The following is a 15,065-nucleotide window of genomic DNA, read 5'->3' on the forward strand; positions in this document are numbered from 1 at the left end:
ATAAGTTTGAATTTGAGAACTCACCTACCATTGTCATTGAATCCACATCTATGTTAGAACAACGACCAACACCAACGGTTGAAACGCCTTCTCTTTTTCCAAACGTTTTTGAATCCCTAATGGAACTGACCAAATAGGAGGTAAAGCCCTTTCAAAGAAGCTGACTAGAAGCTGCTAGCTGGAATTGCTTTGAAGCATGGGAACTTCCTTCTCTCTTAATGTGTACTTTGGCCCATTTTTATAGTGGGCATGGCCCAAGCAGCAATTATTTGTACTTGATCATTCATCCCTTGAAGAGTGCAATCAGAAGAATGCAAGCCACGTTTTGAATTTAATCAGCCATTTCAGGAGCCAAATGCAGGCAATGTCAAATGATACCTTCTCAGTGATAGGTAACTGGATTAATTATTAAATCTTCTTAGTACTGAAGGCAAAAAAGCTTTCACATATATTCCAAAGCAAGATGCATTTATTTTCCAATTTAAACTCAGGAAATTTAAATTTAACAAAACCAATTTTGTAGTCTGTATATAATGTGGAACTGACTTCAGAACAGCAGTCACCTGAAAAAGTGGAGTTAGCCTTTATTTCTCTTGTGCAAATAGCTTTACAGAAGACCACCACACTAACTTTAAAACTGACTGCATGGACACAATAACTTCTTTACCACTCAAGATCAAGGACAAGAGTTTCAGAGAGGTTATTCTTACATCTCTGAATATCATACCACTGAGCACACACTGTCACTGAAGGTGTCAGGGCTGTTAAAGAATGGACTCTTGGCAACTTGGCCTTTAAAGTACCACCTACTGCCTACATGTGTATCCAACAAGAGACCAAACCCTAAATTTAAGCTCTTAGTTGCTTTAAGTACTACACCACATCTTGGTGGGTACAGATGGTTTCCTTCAAAAGATAGAGAGACAGCAATTATGGGAAATCTGTTTTATGCAAATATTGACCCAAGCCTCATCCAGAAAGAATATGAAATTAGAGATAACGCAGTTAGCAATTTGTATGATATTATTGCTTATTTATAGAATCACAGAATAGTTTGAGTTGGATGGGACCTTTAAAGGTCATTTAGTCCAATCCCCCTGCAATAAGCAGAGACATCTTCACTGACATCAGGTTGCTCAGAGTCCCATCCAACATCACCCTGAATGCGTCCAGGGATGGGGCATGCACCTCCTCTCTAGACAGCCTATGCCAGGGCTTTACCATCCTTCTTGTAAAAAATTTCTTCCTTATATCTAGTATCAATCTACCCTCTTTTAGCTTAAAACCATTCCTCCTTGTCCTATTGGAAAGGAGAAATGTCCCTATTAAAAAGTCTGTCCCAGCCTTATAATCACCTTCTGCAGCACTGAAAGGCTGAAATCAGGTCTCCCTGGAGCCTTCTCTTTTCCAAGCTGAACAACCCCAGCTCTCTCAGCCTTTCCTCACAGGAGAGGTGCTCCATGCTTCTGATTATTTTTGTGGCTCTCCTCTAGACTTGCTCCAACAGTCTGTATCTTTTCTGTGCTGAGGATTACAGAGCTACAGATGCAGTATTCCAGGTGGGATGTCATGAGAGCAGAGTAGCAGAGAGAGCAGAATCACCACTCTTGACCTGCTGACACGGTCCTTTTGATGTGGCCCAGGACACATTTGGCTTTCTGGGCTGCAAATGCACACTGCCATCTCATGTCCAGCCTCTCATCCACCAGTTCCCCAAAGTTCTTGGCAGAGCTGCTCTCAATCCCTTCAACCCCCACCCTGTACTGGTACTGGGGCTTGCCCCAGCCCAGGTGCAGGACTTTGCACTTGGCCTTACCAAACCTCTCATGAGACTCCCATGAGCCCACTTCTTGAGCTTGTCCACGTCCCTCTGGATAATATCCCATCCTTCAGGAGTGTCTACTGCACCACTCAGCTTGGTGTCATCTGCAAAGTTGTTAAGGGTGCACTCAACCCCCTTGTGTCATTGACGAAGACATTAAACAACCCTGGTCCCCATACAGACCCTTAAGGGACACCACTTGTCCATCAGGACTCTGAGCTGTGGACCACTGCTCCCTGGATGCAACTGTCCAACCAATTCCTCCTCTACCGAACAGTCTGTCCATATCTCTTCAATTTACAGAGAAGGATGTTGTGGGGGACTGGCTCGAAGGCCTGGCAGGAGCACAGACAGAGACACCCATAGCCCTTCCCTTGTCCAGTGATGTAGTCACTCAACCACAGAAGGCCACTAGGTTGGTCAGGCAGGACTTGCCTTGGTGAAGCCATGCTGGCTGTCTCGAATCACCTCCCTGTCCTCCATGTACCTTAGCATAGCTTCTGAGAGGATCTGTTCCATGATCTTCCCAGGCACAGAGGTGAGGCTGACAGGGCAGCAATTTCCAGTACCCTCCTTTCTCCCCTTTTTAAAGATGGGTGCAATGTTTCCCTTTTTCCAGTCACTTGGGACTTCACCTGACTGCTCAGATATCATGGAGATATACCAGCCAATTCCCTTGGGACTCTGGGATAAATCTAACTGGGTCCTACAGACTTAATTTTGTTCCGTTTCCTCAGATAATCACAAACATGATCTTTTCTTATAGTGGGAGGGACTTTGCTTCCCCAGTCACAATCCTGCTGCCCACTCACTCATGAGGTGTGGAAAGAGAGGTTGCCACAGAAGACTGAGGCAAAAAAGTTGGGCCTTCTCCTCGTCCATTGTTACCAGTTTTGCTCTGACCTTCCATTTCCAGCTAACATACCCACAGAAGTCCTTGCTATGCTTTGCATCCATTGCCAAGTTCAGCTCCAGCTTCACCTTGGCCTTCCTAACCCCATCTCTACACAACTGGGCAGTGTCCCTATATTCTTCCCAAAACAACTGTCTCTGCTCACTGACTGTGCATTTGCTTCTTTAATAATCCATGCTGGCGTCTTTCCTGCTTTTCCTGATTTCTTACACCTGGGAATTGAGAGCTCTTGTGCTCTGTTGAAAGAGTAAATGGTTGAGTTTATACCAGTTACCTCAGTTTCTTAAGAACAGTCAACACTGCTCAGCATTATACAGATATGTTTAAAATTAAGTTCTCATTTACATAATTTTTAATTGCAACATTTAAACTTACATTTTTACAAGTTATTATTTTCTATCTATCCACCTACCAAGAAATTAAAGACTCACACTTAGAGAAAATCATACTTTTAAAAAATTCTTAGTCATGCATTATTTTCAGTCACTATAAGAATTTGACAGTTTCTATACCACACTGTGAAATTATAATGTAAAATTAGTGAAAACTAATTGTTTTTCCTTTTGGAAGAATCTGTTTACCCTATTACTGGAGTAAATTTGTCAAATCTGACACAATTCAGCATGGAATTTTAACTCTCTCCTCTGCCTCTTCATGCACAGATAAGCCTGACATTATCTGAAAGATTGACTAGCACAGTTCAAAAGTGTTTTTTACACTTTTGCATCAGGAAAACAAATCAGCTATTATTTCAACTGACCCAAGGCACTCTTCAGCTTTTAAGCCTGAAAAATTAAATTTTGGCAGAAGCAATCACAAAGATATTCAAATCTTCACTGAGAAACAGCTTGCCTCTACTTGGAAGCTCCCAGCAAACAATTACAAGATATAGAAGAAAAAAGGTTAAAGACTCACTCTAACAGGTTATTAAAAAACCAAAAACCGCAAGGAGATTTAGAACCATAACTCCTTCAATTTCTAGTTTGTGTCCTCCCTGCAAAGGGCCTAATTTTAGTAAAAATTCTATAAATACAAAGCGAAACCAAGGACACAGCTAATTAAAGAAATACATATCCACTTCCTTTATCAGAAACACACTGTGATACAATAAACCCAACTAATCCAGCTTGAGACATCCAAAGCAACTAAATACATTCTTCAAGGGTAATAAATACATTCTCATTAATACTGTAGACACTGATGCAGAAGCTGATTAAGAGAAAGGAATCTACAGCAAAACAAAAATTAAAAATCTTGCTTACCTTTGTCTGCTGTTACTGTGCAAGGGCTGGTCATTCTGCAAGTGGGTCGGTGAGGCTGCCCGCTTTGGTGAAGGGAGGGACTCTCGGGGGGTTTGCTTTGGTGATATTGGCACTTCGTTATAGCAGGAAGATTCTCGTCCAGAAAGTGAAAGGGAGACAGAACTATCCAAGGTTGCTGAAGGGTCAGAAGCCTGTCTAATGGCACTGTCATCATCTGCTTTTCTACCACTCTTTTCATTTGAGAGGTCACCTTTATCTTCGTGGCTGGAGTACTCTTTGGAATCAGAAATCCCACTCTTTGATGCCTTTGTCTCAGTCCTGGACAAATAGAGAGTGCCATAGTCCTTGTTTTCATCATCTTGCCTTTCACTTTTCCCTCCCTTTCTTTCCACGCTGTCGGGATCTTTCCTTGCCCGTGTATATCTGGATGAGTAGTCAGAATCCAAATCAGAATCAAGAGATAATCCATACTTTTCTGCCAGCTGGCGCCGCCTCTCTGCCTTGTACCTAGCTATTCTCTCTGCTTTTGATTCTAGTTCCTGGACATCCATGTTTGCTGTACTGTACAAGGGCTCTGTATTACCTCCTGTGATTTCTGCTCGGTATCTGGATGATCTGGGTTGTTTCTCTACAGAAGAATCTGAAGTTTCCTCCTCTTCATTTGATCTTCCTGTCAAAAGTACAATATATGAGCAAGTCCTTCCCAAAACTCCAAGTACCCCACCCACCACTCAAACTGAGTGAACTACAAGCTTCCCATTTTCTTACAAATCAAAGTGACTGCATAGACACATTATATTTTTGCATTGTGGTCTCCAAAAGCACATACAAACAATTAAGAAAAATGTATTAGTAATAATTCTTTAATAAGTAATATTTCTCAAATCAAATGGTTATTTTAAAGCAGTAAGAATAATCAACTTTCTCAAATAAGACAACTAGAGACTTAAAAGGCAAATTAAAAAAGAACAAACAGCCTGACACAGCTCTTCCGTAGAAGTCTTCTCTAGGTGCTGCATAACTGGTAGTGAAGCAAACATGAAGTAATTCAGCAGTGCAAGACTGAGTGACACGTGCTACTTACCTAAGTGGGGGCTGTATGGGTCAGTTGCACGCATATATCTTGGTGTATCTTCCTCTAGTAAACGGTGTGTGACTGATCCTGGGCAGTTTTGTAGAAGCATAGGTTGTGTATCATTTTCAATTCCCTCTAAGCGCCTAGCTATTCTTTCTTTTCTGAAAAATATGTGAAAAATATGAAAACAGGCACCTTGAAGATTCGAGGGGAGAGTTTCTAAGAGGAGGTAACAAAACAAGCTGCGTGTTTTGTTTTACAGGCCAAAGACTTTTTTCTTTTACCTTTTCATTTCCAAAAAATCTCGGCTGTTTGGTTCAAAGAGTTTTCTTAATTCTGAAACTGAGACAACAAAAAGATTATGTAGTTTATAGGATAATAAGTTTCAGAAACTTGCTAAAATGATTTAGAATAAGAAGGAACAGTCAAATAAAGCTCAGAGGTTTGAAATAGCTTTTGTCAGGAAATGAGAATTTTCCTCCTGTTTTACCAGTTTATTAAGGTTGGGCTGTCAAAAGTGCATTAGGCACATAGGTGTGACCACCAAGTAGTCCTCCCCTCCATGTATTTCCAGGCTAATTCCAAATCTGCTATGCCATCCTAGTGGTTTTCAAGATCTAGTATATACTGGACAAGTTGTATTTTGATTAGCTGAGGTCAAGCTTACATGCTCTAGAAACCCATTTCAAAACCAGGTAGTAGGGAAATTCTGCTTATCCTGTCTGCTCAAAGGTCAGGGACTATGTTTAAAGAGCAGCAGTGACCCCTATTCCTTCGTTTCCTCCACACCCTTATATTGATCAAATCCCAAGAATCCCAGTAACTCATGCTGAAGTGAAAATTACTGTGCACCTTCATGATATTCCTGCATGGTTAATCACTTTCTATTTTGCTAACTTTCCCTTTTAGTTTTAATTGGACATACTTTCCTTCTCTTCCCCTGAACTCTTTGCTGGTGTTAAGTGCTAGCAGACAGCTGCCACAGTCCACAAAATAGTAGTGAACCAGGAGGAGGCACGATAGATGAAGTAATCCCTATATATACACACATATGTGCACGCGCAAACCACACTGGAGCAGTGAGTGCTACACAAACAAGTGCGGTGTGACTTCTTACCACCATGAGGAGAAACCATCCAGGCTGTCAAGGGAAGCAGTAGACTGGGGTGGGGGTGTGCCTAGCACACAGACATGCACATCCACACACCCCCCTGTGCCTTTGCAATCATGTAGTGCTGAAAGCTGTGTGCACCTATTCTGACCAACACACCTCTGGGCTTCTAACCCTGTTGACTCAGGGACCAAAAGTTAAAGCAAGCCAAAGTCCACACCTGCTAAATTGGCCAGAGATTGCCATCAGAAACACCTGATGATTGAGGAGTGTCTAGCAGACACTGTTCCACTGCAGAGCTAAACCTATCAGCATTTTTACTTTGCCACCAGACTTCATTGCTCTAGATACTTAGAAGATAAACAAAATTGAAACACCACCGTTTTAAAGGTCAGATGCACCTTTTCTCCCTTCCGTCTACTGGAAGAACTTAACATGCATGGCTTGGTCAGGGTTCCAGCTCAGCTGACTCATCCAGGAAGTTTGCTGTACTCATTACCAGTGCTCATACCTCATAGATACTATTGACATTGACTGTCATATCAACATTACATGCTGAAAAGCCTAAAAGTAGGACTACAGATAAAATGTGTGGGATCAGCAAGAATGAACACATTCTGATCCTGAACCAACACCAAAGCAAAGATGAGCCTTTATGTTGTGTTTTCACAGACTTTTCACTCAATGCATGAGCAGTTTCCACGGTTGCCCTGTCTACTCAAGCTGTGGTAGCCGTGGAACTGTAATAAACAGAGAACTTACCCATTTGAAACCAGACTACACTTCAGATCCACACCAAAGGAAATGATTTCTCAGAAACGTTTTGCTCTCACCTCCCCAAATCTACTTCTGTTTAATTATGTTCCACTAACCATTATAGTTTTTCTGTTCTATCTGTTGGCTATGTATACATAACATTGTCAAAACAAAACCCATAATTGTCTGTCTTCAGACAAGTCAAAGGCCTCCAGAGCTCAGAGTTCCATCAGCACATTCCATCCAAGTCCTGATCCTTTTTTTCCCCTAGTCAGCAATTTATGCAGTCACCAAAACCATCATCAGAGAACAGCTCTTTTACAGCTTCATTTATTAGCAAAAGTCTTCTTTCCCCCCACTCCCAGAAAAGGAAACTTGACTATAAGTTATCCACATACCAGAAATGTGGAACATCCAAAGAACTCCCAAAGCATTAGCTCAACACTCTCTTGCTACATGCTAGCTGAAGTTCCAGAGATTCTACTACCACTTTGCAGTCCTAAAAAGAGCACTGGTCTCATGAAAAATGTCTCCCAACACCTTCCCAAAGAACAAGGGACAAAAATAGCATGGGACTACTCTATGCTGCCTTACACTTTTTCCAAGATTGAGATTACAGAATTTCAGCTAGGTTGGCCAACATCTGCAGAGTTTTTTTGTGACAGCAGTTCCAGAAATATTCTTCTTTTGATGAGGTGGGGAAAAGAAGCACAAAAAAGCAGAACCAAAAGAAGATAAAATGCAGAAAATCTTCTACTCTAGTGGTTTCTTTTTGACAAATAAAATATTTTACTTCATAACATGAAAGCCAGTTGGAAACACTTCACTCCCAAGGACACTGGTTGGCCCTTGCAAACTTAGGTGACCAGGTTTGTCCTTTTTAGTTTGCAATTTGAATATATTGGTGCCAATTTCCATCAGTTCATGGGATGTTTTCCCACACGACCATCACAAACAACACCATGGGAGCGCTAAAGAATAGCAACACTTCTACCTAAAAGGTAACACAAAAATCTGATTCAGCACACAAGAAAACACTAAGAAGCTTAAAATAATTAATTTCACAGTAAAAGCTCCTTATCTAGATTACTTGATGCCAACACACTTTGTAAGCACCATTGGTCAGTTAAGGGCAAGAGGAAGAACAGCCACAGTTCAGAAACAGCTCTGAACTTGAGGCTTTATTTTAGGATGTTGAGCAGGATGCTATGGCAGGATACCCTCTAAGGAAAATTGTCAAGGGGCATCTTAATTTTGATAACTGTAGACCTTTGAAACAAAATTTACTTTAGAATACCATTATTTGGGAAAAACAGTATTGTTCCCTGTGTTGTCCCAGAATGAAAAACAAAAAGTACATTTGGAGCTCACCTTATATTTTAAAACTTCTTAAATTAAGGTGGAAGATTTCCTATAGAAATATATATTTATAGAAATCTTTCAGAAACATGCTACAGAATATAAGCATGTTTATGCTGAAAGCCCTCTTTGACAGCTGCAGAGGGGATGTGTGAAAAAAGTTGCAGCCATGTGACAGCAGTTTTCTTTTTACAATACAGAAGCTATAAAAACTCATTTAAGCCTTCCAGAAGTTCATAATAGAGGGGGAGCACATACATTTGTGAAGCCTGGATAGACAGGATCAAAAGGTTACCTGCCAGAAGATTAATTTCTCAGAGATTTTCTCAGGTAAATAACCATTGCAACACAGGTACATATATTTTCATTTTGAGGAAAATTAACACAATAGCAAAGTCTACCATTGCCAACAATGTTTCTTTCTGTAATGATTAATGTAATCTGTAATGATTACATTTAAAAGCAAGCATGTCACTTAAACAGCACAAATATTGTGCTGGAAGAAGTGATCCTTTCTAAAGGAACTCTGCAATGAATGACATTAAAAGAGCAAGTCAGTTCCTTAATGTTGGGATTAGTGCATTTAGCCTTGTAGCTTGTCTGAAAAGAGTAAATATCACCAGAACACACACAATTTTAATCGAAGTTCTCAGGTCCACAACATCCTTGAATGAAGGGAACATCTTTGTGCCAGTTGCACATAGTTTTTCAGTCAAATGACCCTTTATGGGTCAAGCATGTTGTGATTTTTTTCTGAATAATTCAAGCCAATTAATTCTTGCCTCCACCTCAACTGTGTCAAACAATAAAGATGCAACTGCTGTTTTCTTCAGAAATTATTCAGACTAAAATAGAATTTTGGAACAAAAAAACCTAAACCCTCCCCCCCAAACTAAACTCTAGATGTACTGCAGGCCCTTTAGCATGCAAGACGAAAATTCAAGTGCAGTCAGTTGGTCATGCAAGCACAGTGACTCTACCAACCACCAAAGGGGCCTGGAAAGAGCTATGACTCTTAACAAGTCAAGTTAATACTTCTGAACTCAGGATTAATCTAACTGTACAATCTAACTGAAGTTTTGAATTTCAACTACTAACCTACTGAAACCAGGTAAACAAAGGTGAACTTTATGAAGCAGGGAGGGAGCAAGGTCTTGTAAAAGAGCATTGTGGTTCATCCTGTTTCATCCTTCATGCATACTTCACAGGGAAAACTCATTTACAAAACATCTGCACCTAAGTGATTTTAACTGTGCCTTGTACTTGCACAGACTAAACTTCACATGCTGTTAAATTACCACTTGTGTTTATAATATGTCTCCCTTACCTACCTTTTGGAAGTACTGCTAAGAGATTAGCATCAATATCCTTTGTGCTGTTCGCAAGTTCTTCTTTATCTTCAAATGAGAACTCCTTCTGAAAACTGAAAACAACATCTGGTTTACAGAACTGTGGATGTCTCTGCTACAAATCAAATAAACCCAAGACATAATCCATTTACTGCAAGACAGTCTAACAGAGATACCAAAGAAAATATTTTCCATAAGAATGAGCTAAGAAATAATCCAAAGAAAGTCAGAAATCCAAACCTAACATAATTTGAAACCTGCTTGGAACTGACTCTGATACATTTTTGCATTAAATTACTGACTGGAGACTGCCTTCAAAATGCTCTACTGAGCAATTACATTTAAAATAATCTATATTGAATGGTTCTTCATAAATACTAAAACATGCCATCAAATGCAGTACTGCATCTACACTCCACCTAGAAGCCTTCTGCATGACTACCCAGTCGTTATTGCACTGTTCTCTGGATCTTACATGGTTTATAATATGCTAATAGGAGTATCAGATAATTTAATTTTATGCCATGTCTTTTCAAAACAGGAAAACTGCCCATTTAGATGAAACAAAATATTTCTTTAAATATCTTCATTAAATATACAAATTTTAACTGTAAAATGTAGGTGTCATAATGGTCTAAAGTAGATACTAACTGTCTACAGAGACTTTTTTGGAGGCAGTGTTCCTCCTTGCAAGCAAGATTTCTTTTCTTCAGTCACTAAAAAGAGAGAACAAATTACTGTATTCTGCCATTGTGACTATCCCAGCTGGGCAAAGGAAAACTTTAAATGGTCTTAAAACCTTTAGTAAACTGTGTAGACAGGTGTAACAGATACAAATCCTCACAGTGCCCAGGTTCTTAATTTTGTCACAGAAGTGATGTGCTATATGATTTAATGTCATTCTGAGAAGAAAAAACAGCACAGTCTTACTGTTGGAAAATCCTTCCTTAGGACAGATTTTAAATGGCTTTCTTTTTTCCAAGGGTATGAATTCTGTACTCACTATTTCCAAAAAACAGTTCTCATTGAAAAGAGTTTTAACATATATTAACTAATATTATTTTTCTTAAGCATTTCCTTGTTTATCATTTATGAATAACATTCCTTTTTAAGATATTGAGGGGAGAATAAAATCCTTGAAATGACAATGAAGAAACTGGGCTGTGTCACAACCAGGCACCATGCCACCTGCTGCAAATTGTTTCCAACAACTGCACTTAGAGAAATCATTCCAGGTACTGCCAAGAAAAGCAGTGTTAGCCACCACAGAAAATAGCAAATAGAAGATGAAGAGTGGCAATAAGCTGTCCATTAGAGAGAACTGTGTATCCTTACAGGGCAAACACACTGTAGTTGAACTATACAAAAATCAAAACACAATGAAAAAATAGCATACAGTAGCTACAAGCAAATGGATCCATGTGCCATCTGAGACTGGGCAGAGACTCAGACAGCTAACTGGATGTTTTTCTGTGCCTAACCCCACACTGCCAACACTTGTAATTCTTACTAGTCTCACAATATGGTATTTTCTTACAGACACAGCTTCTGGAGAACCCTGGATGGAAAGATACCCAGTTCCCATTTGAAAGCAGCTTCCATTCCTTTTAGATGAGGATGAGTTTGAAAAATGCAAGTAATACTGGCCTAAGGCTATAAACCAATCCCAAATTTATTCTGCCCAATCAACTTAATTAAGACAAAAGCTGAAGGATCCAGCTCATGACTTTTGAATACCTGGGCTTTATTTAGCAGTATCTCCACTGGGTTTCATAGTGCCTGTGACAGTGCAGCACCTTAAGTTTCCCTAAACAAGGGACTTTGTACAGAAAAGCATTCACTCAAACAGCAAAATACTTGTTTAAATTACCTGTGCATGAACACCCACCACTATGCCTAATTCCTATATGAATTTCCAAGGGTAAAATAATGGAATCAGGAGTGGCACTAGCTTGCTGATTATGAAAGCAATCATACTATTGGATTGCTTGTAAACTAGTTACATTCACTCCTGCTCCTCCCTCAAGGGAGTTCTAGGGACTTTGGAGGCAGAGATCCCTTAAACCCTGTTTAAATGTCTGTCACTGGGTTTCCATCCATTTGTTCTCTTGCCAGTGTCGTCAGTTGCTTTACTTATTTTTCTTAACAGAGGTTATCTACATGTACTCAGCTTCCTCAAGACAGGCTCTCAGTCTCAGTGATTATCTGAAAATATTCTCTACTTATTCCAGTCTTAAGTAATCTTTTTTCATATACAGTGACCAGAATCAGGTAGTCTTTTATTGAAGACTCGGATCTTACCAATATCTTATGAAAATAGGACTTTTTAATAGAGAAAGCATTATTATATTACTAGCTGTCTGAAAGCTGGGATCTACAACACATTTGCCTTTTTACATATATACTATACTGGCTGCTCAATCCTGCATCAGAAACTAATATGCAAAGGCTATGCTTTCATCAGTTGCAAGTGACAGAAAAATTTATCAGCCCCCAATGCACAACTGTGCACTTAATATTATTACATTACATCCTTTTTCTATTACTCCTCAAGGTCATCCAGTTCTTCCTGTATGTGAGCTCCCTCCTCCTTTGTACAGAGGGTGGCTTGCAACCTTTGCTCACTGGCAGATTTCATTAAAATTCCTTAAATAACCGCAAACTTCCTAAGCTTAACCCTCGCTGCACTACACAGCATCACAGATTATCTGCTTTGTGAAAGTCCCTTCATAGTTTCCCTCTGGACAGACTGTCTACCTTTACTGTTTATTTTTTAAAGATTAACAATTTTCATATACTATTTTATCCACAATTTAGGAGTTTTATCTCTTCAGACACATTTTTTTTTGCTCTTTCTTGCTAAGATGCAGGTGGAATTGCTTGTTTTAAATATTTTCACATGAGAAAAAACAAAAGTTTTAATCCAATGTATAATTACATTGCTTCCCCATGCACAGAGGATTCAGTGACAGCACTGCTCTGAATATGACAGAATCAAGCCAAACAATTGGGTATTTATAGACACATAAATCAAATTAGTTCTAAAAATGAAAGTAGGCATATTTAGGACATGTCACAGTGTTCAATAAGAACACTCATTAGGAATCTAAATTGAGTTGGAAGGATGTTAAGGCAATTCCAAATAGCAAAAAAAAAAAAAAAGAAAGAAAAGAAAAAAAATTTACAGAAGGCTACTCATCACCACTTTTAAGTGTTTTAAAAGACAAACTCATATGTAATTCGTTAACAAGACCTCCCTTTTTCCTCAAAGGGATCTTTCCAGATGTCTCCCTGCCTTATTAGTTTCTCTACTGGAGGAGCAGTCACAGCATCAGTTCAGTTGCTTAAGCAGAGTCAGATAGTCAGACCTGGATTGCCAAATATATCACACCTTCAAAACACACCTTCAAAACACACCTTCAAAACACACCTTCAAAACACACACTCATCCAAAACCCTCTTCTAGAAACTCATCCAGAACCCACAACTACATCTAGTCATGCTATAAATTTAGGTGCATATTCTGAGCAGCAGCACTATGAATTAACTGCACTTAAGAGCTAGGCTATGCACATTTATTATTGAAATAATTAGGGAGTACATGGGTTTTTCTAAATTAATAAATAAATAAATTAGAAGTTTGCAAAAATTCTTTCTTGAAGTCCCTGTTAAATCTGGATACTGAAAGAGCAACTTCTTGTCCTTTCCTTGCCTCAAATATAGCCTGTGATCATGGTTCATGAAATGCAATCAACAGCATGAGGTTCCACCAGTTTGTTTCACACTGGGTTTGTGTATAGCTTGGCCTCAGGTTCCCAACAAACTCATTATCCTCTCCAGTGTTCAGGAATTCAGATGATTCCTGTTAAAACACAGTCAACAATACTACACAGTCTCAACAGTTTTTGTTTAAAAACAATGTATAATGTAGCATTAGTAGACTACTTGACAGTCTCAGTAGTTGTACGGTTCTGGCAACTTCCAAAGTGTGAGCTGCATGCTGTACATCAGGGATTCCAGGCTGAAAACTTCATCTGCTGCTGCAGTAGCAGCATATGGTTTCTAAATAGCTGTCCCACTAACCTAGTTACATGCCCAAAAGCAACCAGAAGTTTGATCCAAATGCCACTGGTAATACTGACCTGCCATCCCATTTAAAGGTATGGCATATACTGAGATTTTATGATTGAAATACAAAATCCACTGGTATACCTGCTAGCTAGGTGCTTGGTGTTCACTTTTCTTCTCTTTCTCTACCTCCAGGAGAACTTCCTTCCTCGGACTCTTACGGAAAAGGTCCATTCCACAGTTGTGTCCTTCTCTACTACTCCCATTGCTACTTTCCCCTACGTGCTTTCACAGCACAGTGTGTCTTGTACACCTAATCCCTCCATCTCTCTGCAGGACCTAAGAAACAACATGGCAGGGAAGCAGGTGTGCTCTAGGTGTGTGCACTGACTGAAAAGAAGCTTGCAAACATGAGCTTGTGCCCCTATGGCACCCCTGGCAGGGGGATTCCTGCGCAGCTGAGCCAATGAAACAGCTGCTTGCTGGGGTAAGAGTGGGTTCCCAACTCCTGATCTCCTCTCTGTGCCATTGTGAATGAGTCCAGCAAGCACAAACGTGGGCACCCAAAGCAGCTGGAGCAAGGATGGGAAGAGAGAGGGAATGTGACCGGCCATTTTGCTTAACTGTTAAATTGTATCCCCTTACTCAGCCTCGTGGAACTGTGCCCTAAGAATGCAGACAAGGAGGCAGCACAGCCCTGAGTGGATGCAACACCACCTGTCCATTCATCTGCAGTGTCCCCCTTCTTCTCTCTCCCCCCAATTGCTCCATGCAAGGATGTATAATTAATTCACCCACTTCAGCCACCTGCTTTTACAGACAGGTTCACACTTCATGTCTGTAGTCTGTCCATGCCATGCAAGGAAAAATGGGCATTGCAATGACAGAAGGCTCAGTGCAGAGTAGGACTTTCCCTTTAGCAATGTCAGCTATAAATTTTAACATTATTTAGGAGGCAATTGGTGTTTTCAATGCTTGTTCAGAGCATCTGCTCTAAGCAAAAGCTTGGTCCTGTGAGAGGGCCAATAATCATTTTTCCTGACAAAAGAACAACTGTAGATTCAAGCAATGACAGAAACTTACTGCAACCAGTCATCTTCACTGGGCAAGAAAAAGTGGACCTTACCTTAACGTTCTCTTCCTTAGGAGCAGTCGTGAAGGCTTAAATCTGATGGAGTTTCCTTTGGCAAAATCTGTGAAAGAGGAAAAAAAAACCACACCATTGTGAAGATGCTGTAATAAACGGGGAACTTTTGGTAAACTAGGTTATAGTTTCCAACCATAGCCTTTTTCCCCTGCAAAAGACTGTGCAGAGGCCTTCTCGCTAATCAAAGGAGCACCAGCTGGCAT

The 15,065-nt window shown here is 40.0% G+C and overlaps 1 protein-coding gene across 14 annotated transcripts in view; it reads right to left on the bottom strand.

Annotated features, from left to right (window-relative positions):
- Positions 1–15,065, bottom strand: part of SVIL (supervillin) — a 100,984-nt gene that overhangs the window by 49,358 nt on the left and 36,561 nt on the right. For all 14 annotated transcript variants that reach the window (XM_069006553.1, XM_069006550.1, XM_069006549.1 and 11 more), the window contains exons 2-6: positions 14,842–14,908; positions 9,630–9,721; positions 5,357–5,414; positions 5,082–5,233; positions 3,998–4,667 (exon numbers count right to left, since the gene is read on the bottom strand). In XM_069006553.1, the coding sequence (XP_068862654.1) occupies positions 3,998–4,667; positions 5,082–5,233; positions 5,357–5,414; positions 9,630–9,721; positions 14,842–14,908 (1,039 nt within the window). The remainder of the gene's footprint in view (positions 1–3,997; positions 4,668–5,081; positions 5,234–5,356; positions 5,415–9,629; positions 9,722–14,841; positions 14,909–15,065) is intronic.

Source organism: Aphelocoma coerulescens, chromosome 2, assembly GCF_041296385.1.
Source record: "Aphelocoma coerulescens isolate FSJ_1873_10779 chromosome 2, UR_Acoe_1.0, whole genome shotgun sequence".
NCBI classification, from domain to species: domain Eukaryota; kingdom Metazoa; phylum Chordata; class Aves; order Passeriformes; family Corvidae; genus Aphelocoma; species Aphelocoma coerulescens.